Below are 20,466 nucleotides of genomic sequence, written 5' to 3'. Positions count from 1 at the left end.
ATAGGCAGTTCTCCGTAGTGCTTCACAGCAATGAAAGTAAGTTCCTCCCTCCATTTGTCTTTTGCCTTTAGTTTCTCGAACTTATTTCTGAATGCACAAGGATTTTTGAAATCTGGTCAGCTTATTTAGTGGAATGATTGTGGGCTTTGCAATCAGAAAGACTGGATTTCAAATCTTGGCTTTGTCAATCTATGGCTTTAGATTAGTTCTTAACCTCATTGAGCCTTAGAGTTCTCATCTGTAAATGGACATGTATTACCCACAAATAATTCTATATAACAAATTACCCCAAAATGTAGTGTCTTAAAACAATAAGCGTTTATTTAGCTCAAGAATCAATGAGCTATTATTTATTATTATGGCTATTATCAAAAAAGATTGGTTAGGCAGTTCTCTGATCTGGACTGAGCCAAGGTGATCTCGGCACATCCTATTAGCCAAAGCAAGTCTAGATTCAATGGTACAGAAATACCCTCCATCTCTTCATTGGAGGAGATACAAAAAGATGTGGATACAGGGAGAAATAAATTGTGGGCATTTTATAGTCTACTACACTACCTTATAGGAATAAATGTGATAACATAGGGAGCATGCAGCTATCATATCACCTATGCATTCAGAAAACGTCTATTGACTACCTACTATGAGTTCGGTGCAACATTGATACTGTGAGATACTGTGAGTAACATAGAAGAAAGTAAAATCTCGTCCCCAGCCTCAAGAAGCATACAATCTTATTAAAAAGATGTACCCCCAAAGAAACTGTAGATCACCTTACAAAGTGCAAAGTCTCTTAAGAGTGGAATAGATAAAATACTGTGGGGTTTCAGAAGAGGGAGAAATTAAACTAAGAGGCTCTGGAAAGAGATTCTGGTCCCAGCTTATGCTCTGCTAATGTTTTCCTCGATTTAACTTTAATTATTGAGCTCCCCAGGCTATCAGTAGTGACATGGTGCAGGAAACCCAGTCCAGACGGGCGAAACATTTTAAACCGGTGCAATTTCAGGCGAATTAAGTATTTGAACATTGCCAGCCATCCAGATTCTACACGCCCAGGCTAATACGGCTGGAGCAAAACCATCTTACTATCTTGCAGGGTAATAGTAATCCTCCTAAATTTACCTCTCTGGTTAAGATAATTTCCACTAATCCAGGAGTCCCTCAATCCCATGAACTTAAACACTTGATTTCCAGGGACAGCCAGAAGGTATAAATCACACTTTCAATATATTTTTCTGAAAATAGTTCTTTTTTTCCCCCTTTCACGCCTCACAGTTTGGAGCTTTGAAATAATTGAATTAGCAGTGTGCTAGAGGGGGTTAGACAAAAACAAAAACTGGGAAAGGGACTTTACCAGCAGTGCAGTAGAGAGCCTGAGTGGAGCCAGGATTGGGTGAGGAGAGATCGTGGCTATGTTCTGGCAGTTGGTGACATGTCAGGGGACCTTAGGCAAGTTCTCTGCCCGAGTCTGGGTTTCTTCAAGTCCAACCAGGGTGTGATTATCTCGGGCCTTGATCCTTTGCATGTGGAGTCATGAGCTAACGTCTGTTCTGTGTACGGACTTTCTTGAAAGGAAAAGTGCTACCTAAATACAAGGTACTTGTATTACTGTAAGGTGCTTGGAATCTTAATAGCTTTCTCAACTGCAGCCAAAGTGGGCTTCTCTTTGTAAATGCTTTAAGTGGCTGAGAATCAAGGCTGAAAAGGGGTTTGTTTCTCTCCCCATCTGTGCCTAGAGTCGGATGGCTGCACATTTTTAGGGCTTGCCCAATTTGCCCATTTATAATGGAGGGCTCCACAGACATCACAGCCATTGAAATCCTATGTAAAATAGAGAATAGCTAAGACAATACTACACTGCTTTTTGTAGGAAAATAATTTTCTATGTAAAAGTATAGTTGTCTAATTCAGTGGTCAACCAATTAAGAGAACCTTCAAGTTAGACCTAAATATTTGGCTTTGAAAGACATTCAAGAGGTACCAGTTTTGTTGTTGGTTAATATTCATTGAGTGTCTCAATGTTGAGGTTGCTGCCCACACTGAAATTTTATGATAAAAACAAAAGTAACATTTTAGTTGGCTAACTCCCTTTCCCCTAGACTCTTAAATTACATTAAAGTTCTGAGTTCATTTAAAGCTTTTTGTGTTTTTCAGTTATTTTTATAGACATATTATCTGGGTTTCCTTACCCTGGTGGTTTGTAGAGGATCGATGCTAGGCTGCAGGTTATGTAAGACTCACCTAGGGAGAGTCAATAGTGTAGAGACAGGGGTCCAAAAATCAGTATTTTTTTTAACATGCTCCCCAGCTGAGTTTGGGAATCATTACATTAAACAACCTTCAGGCTGTATCTATGGTTAGTTTCTGTATCTATGATTAGTTGTTTTTTTTTTTAAAGTCTTTACCCAATTGTGAGAACTGCTACTTCGCTAAAAGTTTACCATCTGCTGGACATTGAAGTCATCTCCAAATATTATCCTAGTTAAGCCTCATAACAGTCCTGCAAGGTCATTACTATTATGCCCATTTTATGAGTGAGGAACTGAGTCTTAGAGGTATGAAGTAATTTTAAGCTGGTGTGTAACAGAGCTGGGATTTGTGTTTGAATAACACAAAGTTGACACCTTTCATCCTTGTGCTGAACTGCCTCCCATCTAACCTATTCCAGGATCATTCAGTAGTCAGGCAGGACACAAAGAAAGCATGAGACATGACCCTCCCTCTCAAGAAGTTTACTGTCTGAGAAGAATGAAAGGAAGAACACATACTCACTGGTGGCCAAAGGAACATAAAATTAAGTGGAAAATTGTAACGTAGAAAATTAGGATAATTTAAGGGTTTTTTTTTTGTCTTTTCAATAGTAAACTGAATATCATTGAATTAGGGGGTTTATTTTCTTTCCTATTAAATTACATGGTTGTTTTGCTGTGATTTGAACATAGTGTGAATCAGAAGCATCCTTCTGTTTGAGGTCCCAACATGAAAAATATTTTTATTGATATCAGTGTTATAATCTTTCAAGGAGATGCAATTTGTGCATCAACATATTCTGTTTTACATATTCTATTTTGCCATTGGTCTCTAAACACACAGGTTGGAGCAGAAATAATGTAACCTGTACCTAGTACCATATTGAATGGACGATTATTTTATCTTTTTCAGGGGCTAAGTGTAAACTAGAAAGACAAAAGGAGCTGAAAGTTTAGAACATCTTAGACAAGTACATTAGGCTAACCCTCCATTCCCAGCAGATGTTTATGTTGCTAGGGAAATAAAAGCCAAAAAGACTCAGTTCTGATTGAAGAATCAATTTAGGAGGTTGATATGGTTTGGCTCTGTGTCCCCACCCAAATCTCATCTTGAATTGTACTCTCATAATTTCCATGTGTTGAGGGACCCAGTGGGAGATAATTGAATCGTGGGGATGGTTTCCCCTGTACTGTTCTTGTGGTAGTGCCTAAGTCTCACGAGAGCTGATGGTTTTATAAGGAATTTCCTCTTTTGCTTCTCTCTCATCCTGTCTTGCCAACGCCATACTGTAAGAAGTACCTTTCACCTTCCTCCATGATTGTGAGGCCTCCCCAGCCACGTGGAATTGTGAGTCCATTAAACCTGTTTTTCTTCCCAGTCTCGGGTATGTATCAGCAGCATGAGAACAGACTAATACAGAAATACAGACGTATACATGGCCAAGGCCAAATCACTAAAACTGAGGGAGGCATTCTCTGTTTCCAACAGAAGGCTCCTTTGAGTATCCAAGTTTGCAGGCAAAGACAGATATGTGATTATGACAGGTGAATATGTACCCACTGTAGACCATCTTTTCTGTGAAGATCGGAGTCTTTCTAGGGGAGGTGATATCCTCACCAGGTCTCAGCTCACTGTTTACTTGTGGTGGAAAATTCTGTTTTATTCAAAGGAAGAAATTAGACTATCCAGGATCCCATGTCTATCTAAATATCTGGTTTGCCATAAGCCACATAAGCCTCATCACCAAAATCTTTGGTCAGGACAAGATCCTCCAGAACTGTGCTAAGCCCTTTGTCCTTCCCAGGCCCCTATCACAGCATTTATCATAATATACTTTAATTTTTTGTTTACTTCTCTGTGTTCCAACCAGAAAATGAGCTTCATGAAGTAAAGAACTGTCTCAATTTTGTTCACCATTATATCCTAGCACCTGGCTAGCACTTAGCTAGTCTGGAACAGAATAGGTGCTCAATAAATATTTGTTAGATGGATGGATGGATGGATAAATCAATGAACAAACAAATGAATTTAATATCATTAAACTCCAAAAGAACATAAGGAGTTGTGTAGCTCTTTGTGGCCATATAGTTTTCCAAACTGTCTGCTAATATACTATGGCTTTAGGAAACACCCAGTATAACTTCATTCCCATTGTGTATAGGACTTAAACAGGACTTCATTTGTTTTTCAAGAGTCAAGAACAAACTCTCAGGCTGTCATGGAATTGCAGCTCTGAAAGCATCTTCCTTGTGTCTCTTGTTTCTTTTGAGTGGCATGTGACTTTGAATTGGCCAGAGACAATTAGTAGGTCATAGGTTTTTATTATAAAATGGATTATAGAATATGAAATGAAAATGTACGTGGGCCATACAAAGGGGAAAAAGAAATGGCAAACTCCGTAAGACAAAGACAGATGACACAGAAGGATGAGTAAGAAGAAAAAAATTGCCTGGAGGCACTTTTCAGGGGAAGCATGTGTAAGGAAGGGCAGTCAAGTGGAAATAGGAAAAAAAGAGTAAAGTTTGTTGATGTCATTAGAAACCCGAGATGTCCACAGCTACTGAAAGGAAATGAAATGGAACCTCTGTAGGGAGCTGGGACGAGTTTCTGAGTGAAGCATTCTGCAGCATGCCTCCTCCCTTTTATACTCTGTCTTTGCCAGCTTCTTCTGAGGCCAAAAATAAACAAATTATTTTATTGTATTAAGCATCCATTGAGTCTCCAGTGGCACCATGGATGAATGAGTGAGTGTTAACTTTGGGTCCACTCATTTGAACTTCTCCTTGGGGAAAAGAAAGATATGAACCATTTTGAAATTTATTTTAGGACTTTCCACTGTCCCTAAGGAGATCTTGCCTCCTTAGTAAACTAGTCGGGATGTTTCTTTCTTGTCTTTAACAAACAAAACAAATAACAACAAATAGAACTAGAAGGCCCTGGATTGGAAAAAGTTGCTATGGCTGTAGTGGAGTGAGACCATTATTGAGTTATTTGCACTTCCTCCAATGTGCCATGGTCTTTCTAAAACATAGGTCTCCTCTTAACCCAGAACAATCTTTCAAAGGACCACCCTCCTGTCCTTTGGGATTCCTCCTCCCCAAACGGGAATATGTATTCTTCCTCAGTGATGTCTTAGAACCCTGTGCCTACCTCTGTTGTACCTCTTATCACGTATTTACTTTTAGAGCCATGGCTTTTTAAAAAATATTAAACACATTTCCCAATGTATTTGCTTATTATTGCTTCTTACATACAACTCTTCCTTCTAAATGCAGTTTCCTTTTTACAGGAATAAATAATTTAGCATGGAAGTCTATGCATGGGTTCATGACAGCTTTATGTGTAACAGCCAGAAAATGGAAACCACCAAATATTTGCAGCGAATGGTTAAACAAAATGTGGCGTGTCCATACCATGGAATACTCTACGCAGCAATAAAAACAAACAAATGATTGATACGTGCAATAAAGTAGATGAATCTCAAGGGCATTATGCTGAGTGAAAGAAGCCAGTTTTTAAAAGGTCACATACTAAATGAGTCTGTTTATACAACATTCCTGAAACAACAAAATTATAGCAATGGAGAACAGATTAGTGGTTGCCGGTGGTCAGGAATGGTTGGGAGGAGGGAGATGGGTAGGACTGCAAAGGGGTTGCACATGGGAAATCTTTGTGGTGACAACATTTTTTTATCTTGACTGTGGTAGTGGTTACTTGAATCTACACTTGCAATGAAATGGCAGAACTATATATACATATTTTAACAATGTCAAATTCCTGGATTTGACATTATACCATAATTCTGTGAGCTGTTAACTATTGGGAGAAACTGGGTGAAGGGTATGCAGAATCTCTCTGGTCTTTACACAGCCTTTTGATGTCTTATGGAGACGTTTCCCCCAACCCCACCCAAGTCCTAAATGGACTTTCAAGAGTCCTAGCAGCTTCTCTGGACTGTTAGGAGAAGTATCTCCAGTACCTTCCCACAGGTAGGGCAGCTCTCCCAGGCTCTAGTAAAGGCTTTAGTCAGGAAGCTCAGATTTCGCTCTGGCCTAGGGCTACGTCTTGGATTATTAAATGAACATTAAAACTGCAGGCCTCAGTCCACAGGGCCCATATTCATAGGCACCTTCAGCATCGACTTTCTATTATCCTTTTTGGCACCAAGAATTTCCTTTTCTTTCCATCTCAGCTATGCATCATATATTTCCTTGTGACATTTTATTCAGTACTCTTCATGTTTTTAGGCTCGTTGTGGTGGGGGTGGTGGCTAGGGGACAGGGAGGCTGTTTCTGTCAGGTCTTATTGTTAACTCCATCACACTGTTTATAATTGCCGTTTGTGGTCATGTACTCCTCTCCCACCAGACTGTAAGGTTTTAGAAGGTGTTAGGGACCAGTTCAACCTTTTTTTTTTTTTGAGACAGAGTCTCGCTCTGTCACCAGGCTGGAGTGCAGTGGCACCGTCTTGGCTCACTGCAACCTCTGACTCCCTGGTTCAAGCGATTCTCCTGCCTCAGCCTCCCAAGTAGCTGGGATTACAGGCATGCGCCACCACGCCTAGCTAATTTTTGTATTTTTAGTACAGATGGGGTTTCACCACGTTGGCCAGGATGATCTTGGTCTCCTGACCTTGTGATCCCAGCCTCCTAAAGTGCTGGGATTACAGGCGTGTGCCATTGCACCCGGCCTGGTTCAAGCTTTTTCATCCGAGTTCTTACACATAGAAAGTGCTAGTACATATGCATATATAATGAATGAATGAGTCAATCTCTACAGTTCCGTGGAAGAGAGCCCAAGTGTGATAGTTTTAAAGTAATATAGTTTTCAAGAATACAGACTATCTTTATTCACTTTAAAGATGTGTATCATTGTGGTGCTTTTTGTAGCATAGTTTCTTTAAATACAAGAACTGCATGTGATCTATAGGTTGAATGTAACAGATTTAAAAAAAGGAACAGCATCTCCAAAGAGGAAAAAAAAAGGCATTTAAGTGTGATTCAAGAAGTATTTCCTGTCCTCCCTTTATGTGCTGTGCCATCCTTTGGGGATTTTAGAATTGGTGAAACAAACATTGATCGTTGAGGAGCTTGGCCTCTGGTATTGGTTCTCCAGCTATGTACTGCAGAGCTTAGAGTTCCACAGGGGACCTCTGGGGCCGAAGGGGGTTTAAGCCAGGGAGCAAGTGGTTATGTCTTTCAGCTCCTTCCCCCATCCCCCGTGTGGCACAGTTGAAGATGCTCTGGCTCTGCCCTCAGTCTTCCTGGATTTGATGATGATCCCCCTCTCTACCCCGACAAGCTGATTGGGCAGCTGCCTTCATTCTGCCTCAGGTTCATCAATCATAAAATGAAGATAATAAAGGTACCTACCTTATAGACTGTTGACAGTTGAGTAGATCTCTGAGCACAAGCAGGGTCTTTTGGACTTTGACAAAACCTAGGCACCTTTTCCTTTCTTTTTTTCTTTTTCTTTTTTTTCCTGCACATCTCACCATATAAAAATACAAATAATAGCATAAATTTTGATATATTATGAATTTTTCTTCAACAAAGTAATGGATTCATCACATATATAAGAATTATGCTGATTACAAAGTAATTACATGGTTAAAAAGTGATTTCGTACTACAGTATAGGTAGTGTGACTGGGTAATTGAGCAGGGGTTTAAAGTTGCAGGATTGTGCCATCTTCTTTCTTTGTGACTATATTGATAACTTTATTTAGAGATTGCATCAGAAATCCAAATTTGAGGTCACTGAGGACTAGAAGATCCTTGTAGACATTGAGCATAGTACTTTCCAGTCCTGACTATCCCATATAGGATGAAGAAAACTCCAAATTTTCTCTCTCCTCAGTAAGTCAGCTGAGTCCCTAGTGTGGAGAGGCCCCCTCCTTCAGGACCCCAGATGTGGGGCAATTGTGAGCCTAGGGCTGGAGCATGGCTCAGGCTGACTGACCTCCTTGCACTACTGGGGAATGTAGCCTGCCTGTCCTTTTAAGTTACAGCAGACTCTTACTTTTCCAAACAGGCGCCTTTGGTTAAAGTGATTTAGCCGGCTATGGGCTTCTCCACTGAGGCACTAGGGAGAGGAAAGAAACAAGGCTAAGAGCCTTCACCAAACAACGTCTAAAGTAACACTGAAAACCAACAGTCTCAAAGCCATCAGCCTCTTTGACTGTTTTCCCGCCACCCTCCAAATGATCACAAGTGGAGGCCTTCTTTTCCCATAGGAAGAAAGTGTGCCCCTTCTGTGTGACTGACCCTGGCTGCTTGGAAATTCCTTGAGCATCTCTCAAAGCTCGGCCTCTGAGGATGCATACCACATCTTATGGCTATACACAGCAGAACATGCAGCTCAGTGAGAAGTCAGCATGTATTTCCTTTTGAGCCACCTCTAAAGTCTGGCTCTATCTTAGAACTTCTGTGATTTTGGCGAAGCCACTTCCCTACCAGGGGCCTCACTTGCTTCATCTGAAAAATGAGGAGATTGTATGACATAATGTTTTAAAAAATTGTTTAAAACATTGGGGCATTTTCCACAGTACCTGTAAACACAATAATATATAAAATAGATAAAAGTAGAGTTGTTCCTTTTGAAGGAGGGTCTAGAGCCTGTACTCTTGTCCTCTGGAACCCCAAATCCTCTTAGGTTCCTCTAAATAGCTCCAAAAAATCCCATGGATCCAGAGAATATAATTTGATAAATATGTCCTGGGCCTTGAGGGTCCACCCAGTTATAACATTGTAGGACTCAGTGAGCGGTCAAGAAAGGCACTGGGGTAGCCACTTGCTTCTCTTGCATTCAGCCTTTGCAGCTACTGGGCTGGCCGCTGGTCTTGTGAGTATGCGCATGCCTGTGTAACCTCATGCATCACTGAATCGGGGATACAGGATGTGGCATGGCTGGGAGCTTCTTGGAAGGGCCTCCACATCCTGTGAACGTTGGGTCTCTACCTGCCAACTGCTGAGATGAACCAGTAATCCTTTCAGAGAGCACAGGCTTTTATCAATGAGGAGGATTCAAGGCTTATTTTTTCCTTCCTTCCAAATAACACTCCCACTGTTGAGGCTTAAATACCAAAACCTTATGGTTTGCAGAATCAGTGCCAAAAAGTCAATCCTCCGAGAAACTGCAAAGATAATAGCTCCTATTGACCAAATCGGGAGGAGAATAGCTTTTGAGGTTTGCCCTCCTAAAAGAGGTCGAGAAAGATAAGGGCTGGAGTTTTCTAAAACATGCTTTGTTTGCTCAAATTGGATAAAACCATATAAAAACACTTATGTTCTTAGAGCACTGGTGACCAATTCAGGAAAACCTCACAAAATGAAAAGATTGGCTTGGATTAATGAGGCATGTGAAATGCAGTGTCTTTCTAAGAGCATGGTAAATGTGTTATTTCAAATACAGACAGTGACTTAGTAGCTAACCAAATACATCCATGCAGAGGATGGCCACTGTCTGCCTTACTAGACAAAGGAGAGGTATGAAAGCCCTTGAGTCTCTATGCTGGACAATGTACAGGAGCCTTTTGGTCCATTATTTAATCATTACCTCAGTCCTTTGAGATGGCTTTTATTGCTCCCATTTTATGGATGAGAAAATAGAAGTTAAACGATGTTCAGTAACTTTCTCATGGTCAGAAAATTAATAAGTGTCAGACAGTAGTATTAAAATCTAGGTGTGTATTTCCATTAAATATTCTACTGTCCTCTAAATGGCACATACACATCTGCTATTACCGTAATGCTTTTGGTGAAGAGAGGAGGCCAGGCTGGTGGTAAATATACTTGGAAATGTCTCCTTTTTTTGCCAATGGTGAGGCGAATAGGAATCCATCAGTGGAAATCCTACAGGGTCAAAACTTGTGGCCATGTCTCTCTCTGAAGCCACTGGTGGCCGTGGAATTGATGGAGTTCAGCTGAGATGTGCTTGATTTTTCTCACTTAAACTTCAGTTTTCCTTTCAGTGAAGAAAAAAAGCTTATTAAACATCACTTTGTGAGGGGAGATTATTAATTTTCAACTTTCTACATAAAATAATCAGCCTTTATTTTTTAAAAATATGGCCTTGGAAGATATTTTTCAGGGAAGTTATTCATATTTTAAAATATTTTATCTGTTTTTATTATCATTTTATCTGAGAAGCTGAACACGTGGTTATCTAAAGGAATGGATCTTGAGGCTGAGAACAGAATTCCCCAGAATCAGCACAATCACTTAATGAGCTTGCGAATTGAAATTATCTTTGCTCCAGCCCAAGAACTGGGTGGTAATTAGTGTCCAGGGACACGTGGGGAACAATTTCACTGTTAGCGGTGCCAAGAATCTATTCATTTGTCATCAGTCCCAAATTATATTCAATCAGCAATTCAACTAGCTTCGAAAAACCAAGTGACATATAGCTAACTGTCTATAAAATTAACACTGTAAAATGAAACCTATATTTCTGGCAATTTCACTGTGAGCAGCAGTAAGATGAAGCTATGAAAATATTGCATGTAAATGCTGTCAAGGTTCATCGTAATCCCACCACTTTCCAACCTATGCTTCCTTCCCTGAAATGCTGCCTTGGCTGCCAACCTTCTATTCCCAAGCTCCCTGAAGTCTGGGTGTTGGAGTGTTTGATGAGCCTTTTCATAGGTGAACCACAGCAGTCCATAATACTGCAAACAAGGGCTGTCATTATTGAAAGAGCCAAAGTGGGTGGCAGCAGCATGGGGCTCAGAGTGGAGTTGGGGTTGGAGTCATATGTGGAGGGCCCTGAAATGTAGACAATTAGCTCTTCCTGGGGAAAGCACCTGCACGAAATACCCATTCCCCAAACAAGGGCTTGATAACAGAAGCACTGCTTTCTACTGTGGCTTTGTATTAAGCATTTCTCCTACTTGGGTAAAATTTTCTTTTTGTTTTCATATTTTGGAATTAAGATCCCTGCCATACTGCCTATCTGACATCTGGTCCCCTTAAAAGAGTCTATGCTATTTTTGGCTCAGGACGTTGGAGGAAACCAGGGCCATCGTAGGTGGGGAGGGTATGTGTGGTTCGTCTACTTCTTTCCCACCTGCTTCTAGGACTGGGAAAGAGGTAAGCCAAGGAGGTCTGCACAAACCAAACAATCCTTTTGTCTCTGCTGTGGCAGGGAGATAAACTAGAAGTATACCTTTGCAAGGTCTTGGTGGGTCAACATCCTGTTCTTGTTCAAGCTTAGTCAGTGACGATGACATGTGGCCATTTGGCAGACAGTCACCATCAGTAAATATGGAAATACAAAAAAAATGTGCTTATCTCTGTGAAAAGGTGAGGCCAGAGGTAGGGAGAAAAAAAAAGCCAGGTTTCACAGGCTTGAGTACTGGTCAGCATGGGCTGCCAGAAGGTGTGGAGTGCTAGTGTCAAAGAGACCTGGGTTTGAATTGCAATTCTTCCACTTAATAAAGTTCATCCTGCATTCTATCTCAGATCAATTTTTAGTGGCTACCTAGAGCGCTGTGCTTAAAGGACTCTACGACAGATCCCAGGCTTAACAGGCAAACAGAGCCATAATTGATTAAAGATGCCTACACTGGATTGAAGTAGGAGGGACTGACAACTTGTATGCCTTATAGCTAATGACCCTGGGTCCTCTAAGATCCTGTCCAGCCCTAATATTCTCTAATAATGTTCTGAGTGTGTGTGTGTGTGTGTGTGTGTGTGTGTGTGTGTCTGTGTGTGTAGACATAGCCTAAGGGGAGGTTAGTATAACCCCATTACAATATATTAGTAGCATGGCTTAAATTTTCAAAAAACAAGAACAACAACAAACATTATTTGTATATTACAGTCTATTATTAAAGAGTTTTAACAGCCCATAAGTACTTCTAACAGTCCATAAGTACTTCATAGTGTATTATGTCCTTTAGATTATTGATTTGTATGTTTGCTTTAATTCATGATGGCTTTGAAAATTATCTTTAAAGTTATTTACCACAAATGACTCTTTGTATTCAAATATTTAGCTTTCATTTGTCTTGACCTAAAGTTCCAATGTAGAGAAACGAATTTCTCTATTCACAGAAATGGTAACAATTCCAAACACGAGCAGTGAAATTAGTTATAGGAGCAATGTTGTTCTTCCATAGGAAGGCTATTAAATTCGTTAGTCTAAGGCTGGTCTTTCAACAAGAAAAGGAGTTTATGTTTGATTATGTGTGGTCATTTCTGCAGATGTTTTCTTGTTAATGTAGTATTTTAGGGGCGAGGTGTATTTTGCCCTTGTTCTTTTTTTTTTTTTTTTTTGCAATTTCCATTTTTATTTTAGATTCAGAGGGTACATATACAGGCTTGTTATGAGAGTATATTGCATGATCCTGAGGTTTGGGCTTCCACTGATCCCATCACCCAGATAGTGAACATACTACCCAATAGGTAGTTTTTCAACCCTTGCCCCACCCCCTCTATCCTTTTGTAATTCCAGTGCCTATTGCTCCTATCCATGGTATCCATGATTTTGCTCCCACTTATAAGAGAACACATGATATTTGGTTTTCTGCTTCTCTGTTAATTCACTTAGGCTAATGGCCTCCATCTGCATCAATGTTGCTACAAAGGACATTATTTCATTATTTTTATGGTTACATAGTATTCCATAGTATATATGTATCACATTCTCTGTATCCAGTCCCCTGTTGATGGGCACCTAGGTTGATTCCATGTCTTCGCTATTATGAATAGTGCTGTGATGAACATATGAGTGCAGGTGTCTTTTTGGTAGAATAATTTATTTTCTTTGGGGTATATACCTTGTAATGCGATTGCTGGGTTGAGTGGTAGTTCTATTTTTAGCTCTTTGAGAGATCTCCAAACTGTTTTCCACAGTGGCGGAACTAATTTACATTCCCCCAACAGTGTATTAGCATTCCATTTTCTCCTCATCCTTGCAAGCATCTGTTATTTTTTGACTTTTTTTGGTTTTTTTTTTTGAGATGGAGTCTCGCTATGTCAGCCAGGCTGGATTTCAGTGGCACCATCTCTGCTCACTGCAACCTCTGCCTCTCGGGTTCAAGCGATTCTCCTGCCTCAGCCTCCTGAGTAGCTGGGATTACAGGTGCATGCCACCATGCAGGGCTAATTTTTGTATTTTTAGTAGAGACGGGGTTTCACCATGTTGGTCAGGCTGGTCTTGAACTCCTGACCTTGTGATCCACCTGCCTCAGCCTCCCAAAGTGCTGGGATTACAGGCGTGAGCCACCATGCCCAGCATGACTTTTTAATAATAGCCATTCTGACTGGTATGAGATGGCATCTCATTGTGGTTTTGATTTGCATTTCTCTGATGGTAAGTGATGTTGAGAGGGTTAATGTAATATTTTACATTTTAATTTTCAAGCCAGTGTTTTGAAGGAAAAATCTTCAAATCTGGCCCATAGATTGTTCATTTGGATGGCATCTAAAATGCAGGCACCTCTACTGGCATCTAGAGCCACCATTACAGTCTAATAAGCTATGGGATTGCCGTGGTCTCTCTCCAAAGGCAGGCCCTTTGGAAATCTCCTGTAATGCTTCTAACGGCCTATAAGTTACTATATTTAATATTGTCCTTGTCTTTCTCCCTTCCCTTCTTTTTCTTTTCAGAAACAGAACTGTCAGTCAGTGCCGAATTAGTGCCTACCTCATCATGGAACATTTCAAGTGAACTCAACAAAGGTACACAGTGGGGGCACACAGGGGAGGCGAGGAAAGAGGCGTGAAACTCTGTTTTTAATCCTGGCATGACCTTTGAAATCAACTGTTTTTCAGATCACTGCAAGGAGGTGGGGACCAAAATAAATCCCCAGCTTACTTTGTGATCATTTAACATTGAATTACTTGGGATTCTATTATTTCTGGAGAGTTTCTTTCCCCCCCCCCCATTCCTTTTTCTTCTTCCTCTAAAATGTTCCACATGGTAAAAATGCTTCAAGATGTGAAATAGGGTTGTTTCTGACCTTTCTGACACTACATCTAGTGGATCTTATTTAGGGGATTTGATTCAGCCCAAGCCAGGATTGATCAGAGCTGTTTGCTCGGTGACCTTTCATGATGAGCATTTGATGTGCTTGCAGGGTTCAGGACCGAGTATCTGGAATGTTTGTAATTGCCTGTGCATAAGGATGGCAGCTTCCTCTGCACATGGGGAACAGGTTTCTGCTAGGAGATTGTTGTTTAGCATTAATTAAGCCCCACCATATGTTAAGCATTGGGTATTTTATAAAGACCCTATGTCCTGGAGTGGTACATCAGGACACATTCAAAACCCCTGCAGTCTGGCTCAATCTACCTTTCTAGCCTTAGTTATCTTTATTCCCCTTTATGCATTTCCAGCCAAATTTCCATTTCTTCTTATACATCCTGTGCTTTTCTGCCTCTCTGCTTTCATCTTTTCACCTGGATTGCCTTTCCTTCTTTGCCAATACCCATTCTCCCCCTTTTGCAAGGCAACAAATTACTTCTCCTTCAAGACCAAGCATAAAATTTACATTATCCAGTCTTGTCTAATCCCTCCAGCTGGAAGTCGCCTTTCCCTCTTTGAAACTCCCATAGCTCCCTTCTCTGTTCTTCTCTTCACATTTTCTATATGATATTGTGGTGATTTATATACTTATCTCACCCTTAAGCTTAGAAGTTCCTTGTAGATAGGGTTTCTATCTTACTTTTTTTTTTTGGTCTCCATCACAAAATCTAGCACAAACTCTTATTTGTAGGAAATTCTCAATAAATGTGTGTGGAATGATGAGTCACATCTTACCTGGTGAGAAGCCATAGCCATACATATGTGTGCAAATTCATTCAGCAAACTTACTGAGTTTCTACTTTAGTTCAGGCATGATTCAAGGTTCTGAGATTACAGTGGTAAAGGGAGCTCAAAAGTCATTGTCATAAATGGTCTTTCATGATTAGCTCTCTGTTGTCTGCTGATATGGTTTGGTTGTGTCCCCACCCAAATCTCATCTTGAATTGTAGTTCCCATAATCCCCATGTGTTGTGAGAGGGACCAGGTGGAGATAATTGAATCATGAGGGTGGTTTCCCCCATCCTGTTCTCATAATAATGAGTTAGTTCTCATGAGATCTGATGGTTTTATAAGGGGCTTCCTCCTTCGCTGGGCACTCATTCTCTCCCCTGCCACCCTGTGAAGAGGTGCCTTCTGCCATGATTGTAAGTTTCCTGAGACCTCCCCAGCCATGTAGAACTGTGAGTCAATTAAACCTCTTTCCTTTGTAAATTACCCAGTCTCGGGCAGTTCTTTATAGCAGCATGAGAACAAACTAATACATCCACTAATACATTCACTGTAAGTTGTATTTCCTCTCTGAGAAGAGATAAGTTTATTTTATAAAACAGCAATGGGTGAAGTTATTTTGCTGGTTATACTTTACTAGGCACTTTAGGATGGTGGAATGAAGTGAGATGTCTTTTCACCTTAAATCAAAGGACATTTAGAATATTTTTTTCTGTTGTCAAATTTGACCCGACATTATTTTTCTATTAAGTATTAAATCAGGCACTCCATGTTACTCCTCTCCACCTCCAGCACCAACCACAATGCTTAGAAAGCAGATTTTCAACAAATATTTATAGAATATGTTTAATGGAAAAGAAGAAATAAAAGACCCTGAACATTAACTTAGTATCTGCTCTGTGCAGGCACTGTGCTGGGTGCTTTTATGTGAACTTATTCTGCAAGTTCCTTATGGTGCCAACAGAAAAATTATATCATTGCACACTGCATGTTATTGATCAGATTCCAGTTATGGCAATAGAAAAGCATCAATGTGTGCTAAGAAAGGCAGCAGAGCCAGCAGTCTGGAACCCAGCCTACCAGACTTGGAATTTCTACCAGACCAGCACTGTAATTGGTAGTAGTTGCCCATCAAGAAAGAAGTAGCGTCGATAGTATGAACCTGTTGGCCAAAGGGAAGGATCAAGGCAGGCCCCAGAGTCCTTTGTTTGTTCAACACAGACTTCCAGAGAGTATGGATGGCTTTCTGGAGGTGTGAGGATGCTTGGCATCATCTTTCTCTAGAAGGTAATTAGTGTATATTCTTTAATTTCCATTTTGAATGAGAGAGGAAGATCATTCGTTGATCAAAACCTTATTGATTCCTACTCTGGTCTAGGAACTCTATGAAAATTAGGATATAAAGACAAACCAGACAAAGGCGCCTGCCCTCCATGAACTCAGAGACTATTTGGAAAGACTGATGGCTAAGTGCATAATCAAAGCCTTCTGGTCAATTTGGTAGATTGAGCTTTCAAGAGACACTTCTTCCAATCACAGAGAGATACTAGTGAAATATACAATGAAGAAAATAATCCATTGCCAGGCTGGTACACAAAGAGGTGAAATCCCTAGGCTCCAGAAATGAAGAACAAGTTCAATACTAGAACAATGATCTGTGAGGAGGAATTAAGCAAAAGAGTCCATGGTAATTTGAAAACTATGTGTACTCCCGAGGGCCTGGAGTTTTAGTATCCCATGGGGATAAGATTTGGAGCCACAGGAAACAAACTCCCTGCATTAGGATATGAATGAAGAATGACTGGCCTAAGTATGAAATAAGGAATATCCTGCTGAGGATGTGATACAGAAATCTATCAAGCACCTTGGGCCATTGGGATCACCCATGAGAAATCAAAACCTCAGCCTGTACTACATGTGGGAATGGGGTTGGGGTTCTTCTCAGGTATTGCACAAGCCACAAACTAAGAAGGTAACATAAAAACTTGACCTGGAATTGATTAAACTAGGAGACACTGACAGCAGCAAACCTAAAACCAGCTCTTAAAAATGTCACGACATCCTCATGCATGAGGGTTTTCCACCAAAGACAAAATTTTAAAAATGAAAACCACAAAACAACAATGGCAAACTCCTGCTGATGTTGAGCTTACTTTAAAAAATTATAATGCCTACAAGAGAGGGGAAGAAAGCCACCATTAGTAAGGGTCAGCAGACAAAACACATGGAAAAGTTCATACCTTAGAAACTAAACACAGTGGACCAATTTGAGACAGTATATATGTTTAAAATGTTTCATGGTGAAAAAGTAGAAACCATGAGGCAAGTGCAAGATAATATGACAAAAAAGGCATATTTCAAGAGAACTAAATCAAAATTCTATAATTGAAAAATAGAGCTATGGAAATTAGAAGTTTATCAAATGGGCTTAAAGTGATACACTCAGGTCAAGAATAGCAGTGATCTGGGAGATAGATTTGAGATAATATGGTGGTTTAGAAAATGGACTTGAGCCAGGGTGACTGACTAGGTTTGAATCTTGACTCCACTACGTGTTTCCTGTGTGGCTTTTAGCAAGCCTCTCAACCTATCTGCTTTGGTCTTCTCATTTGTAAGATGAGGTAAGAAAAGCACCTACTGCATAGGGCTGTTGTGAAAATTCACCTGGCCGGCAAATCTGATAAACTCATTGGAGAGTAAGAAGTGATAGCTGTTTTGGGTTAATATGGTTATTACTTTGGGCTTGATATTAAAATATCATGGGTACTTCAACAGTCTGGTAAGGCAGGCATATTTTAGGGTTGGGGTAGATATCTTAGATTCTGATAAATCATCCCTTTCTGGCCTTCCACACTTTAGTGTTCATTCATACAAGTGACATACTTCTTAGCTTGGCAACACAAGATTCTCCATGGTCTTACCCCTACTGACTCTTCTTATCTTACCTCCAGTCCCCATACTCAATATTCAGTTTATTTCAATAACCTGCCTCCGATTCCCTAAACATGCCATTCTCTTTCCAGCCTCTATACCTTTGTTCATGCAGCTTCCTCTGACTGGGTTTGTTCTTCACTTGGCTAATTCCTCTTTTACTTAAGCACACCTTGAACATTCCCTCCCTCCCCTTTTCCCCACAGTGCCCCTAATGGACATACTTCTGAATAACACAGGCAGTATTCCTTCCTTGTTGGAATCTCCTGGAGGAAGAGACAGATGATTAACAAATTCTTCCATCAACCCCTTTGATCATACCATCAACAGTGCTCCAAATTATGGGGTACCGTATTAGCTTATGTCTATCTTGATCAGAATCCTTACCTTGATGTATTGAAATTATCTATTTCATGCCTGCCTCTTTAAAGTTAGGGTTTGCCTTATCTATTGCCTAACACCATGCAGTAGGTAACATGTAGTAGGAAACACGGCATTAAATTATTTGGGTTCAAATCCCAGTTATGGTGTGTAAATGCCTACCAGGCGTGAGGCACTTGCTAAGCAGGTTGCACGCATCATTTGAATTCATACCACCCTTCGCAATAGAACAGATAGGCAACTGAGGCTCATTTGGGCTAAAGGATTTGATGGAGGGGAAGTGCCAGGATTCCCACCAAGGCCTCAGGGCCAGGTCCAAGGACCATGTCCGTTGTGACAACTGAGTGCATTCATATCCCCTCCTGTTGTGGGGCAAGTTCCCTAAAGTGGAGAAGCAGTAAAATACAATCCATCTCTAGGTGGGCTTTAATGCCTTCTTCTTCACCCAGCTGCTCTGTTCCACCTGTCAGTCCCACTGCGGCTCCCCAGCCACACTCAGGTCCCAGTGTTCTGTTAAATGAGTCCAGTCACTGGCATTAACCAGTTACCTGTCTATCCTTTCCAACAGGAAATGAAATTTAAAAGAGACAAGGCCACCCTGGAAGAGCCGCTGAAAGCTACTATTGATGGGTCATGGGGGTAATTTCTGAAACAACTGCTTCAGAACCAAATACCGCCTAAAATAAATGGATCTACAGGAGCTCAACCTCAGCTTCCCCATGAGAGTGTTGGGGTGGGTGTGATAAGGGCCTCTTTCCCCTTCTACCATACTCAGTCACAAGAGGTCTCAGAGGTTCTCCATAGAAAGCCAAATGTTTCTTTTGGAGAAGGGGCTGGAAATTGCTCCCATAGGCAGCAGAAAGGGAGGGAACCTACTACTTAAAAAAAAAAATACTGAGGCCTGTTTCCAACTGCAAATAGTTCTCTTTGCTGACAGACTATATATATATATATATATATTTGTCCTGGTTTGCCTTTTTAAATGGCTTTCTTTACCAGGTTGAAGCTTTAGTAGGGAAGTGTGCAGTGTGGGTCTTATAAACATGGGCTCTAAAGTTACTATGACTCTGAGCTTCCTTTTGCTCACCTGTGGATGGAGGTCTATATATCTATTACTGTATTAGTCCATTTTCATGCTACAGATAAAGACATACGTGAGACTGGGAAGAAAAAGAGGTTTAATGGACTCACATTCCCACATGGCTGAGGAGGCCTCACAATCATGGCAGAAGGCAAGGAGGAACAAGTCAAGTCCTACGTGGATGGTGGTAGGCAAAGAGAGAGCTTGTGCAGAGAAACTCCTGTTTTTAAAACCATCAGATCTCATGAGACTCATTCACTATCATGAGAACAACACAAGAAAGACCTGCCCCCATAATTTAATCAGCTCCCACCAGGTTCCTCCCACGTCACATAGGAACTGGGGGAGACACAATTCAAGATGAGATTTGGGTTGAGACACAGTCAAACCATATCAATTACCTAAGGTGGTTTTCCTAGTCAACTAGCATGTCTGTGGGTTTCATGCCCATATTGTGATAGGATAGCTGCTTGCTCAGTCGCAACAGACAGATACATCCTAGACTCAGCCCCCTGGCCTGCCCCTTCCCTCGAAGCTTCACCATCAAGGCCTAGGACCAGGTTCTCTAGCTCAGGAGTGGTTACTCCCTCTTGTCCCCACTCTGTTACTTGATTTGTCCTTGGCACATGGTCTATTTCAATGGTATTGACTGGCCTATAGCTTAGAGCTTGATGCTTGGCTAGTCAGAATGGGGTGACCGAGTCATTTTCTTGTGCTTTAATTGTATATATTTGGAGCTATGGGTTGAAGGTGGTAACGTAAGGATAGACTGGATCTTGCCTTGGCTCTTGGCATGTGGCAAGCTGATGAACAGTCTTCCTAGGACTGGGGTGTCTGAGGGCTTATCCAGCCTTGTGTTTCATCTTCAAAACTGGTAGCTGGTTGTGGTCATAAGCAACATCTTTCTAATATTGATAGCACCATTTTCTTTAAAGGTTGTCACCTTGCCATTATCAACTACTAAAACACTTAGAGCCTCTCTAACCTCATATGGAAAATAGAGGAGTGATATGTACTTGAAAGGGCTGGTGTATGAATTAAAGTATAAATCTCATCACAGTCTCTA

At 40.8% G+C, this 20,466-nt stretch overlaps 1 protein-coding gene across 2 annotated transcripts in view; it reads left to right on the top strand.

The window, feature by feature from the left end:
• Positions 1 to 20,466, top strand: part of ROR1 (receptor tyrosine kinase like orphan receptor 1) — a 422,204-nt gene that overhangs the window by 231,089 nt on the left and 170,649 nt on the right. For both annotated transcript variants that reach the window (XM_058430733.1, XM_032136853.2), the window contains one exon: positions 13,861 to 13,932. In XM_058430733.1, coding sequence (XP_058286716.1) covers positions 13,861 to 13,932 — 72 coding nt within the window. Of the gene's footprint in view, positions 1 to 13,860; positions 13,933 to 20,466 lie in introns of those variants that run through there.

The sequence above is a fragment of the Hylobates moloch genome, unplaced genomic scaffold (assembly GCF_009828535.3).
Source record: "Hylobates moloch isolate HMO894 unplaced genomic scaffold, HMol_V3 SCAFFOLD_18, whole genome shotgun sequence".
In the NCBI taxonomy this organism is placed as follows: domain Eukaryota; kingdom Metazoa; phylum Chordata; class Mammalia; order Primates; family Hylobatidae; genus Hylobates; species Hylobates moloch.
Note: the sequence above shows the minus strand (reverse complement) of the source record. Positions and strands in the feature narration are given on the sequence as shown.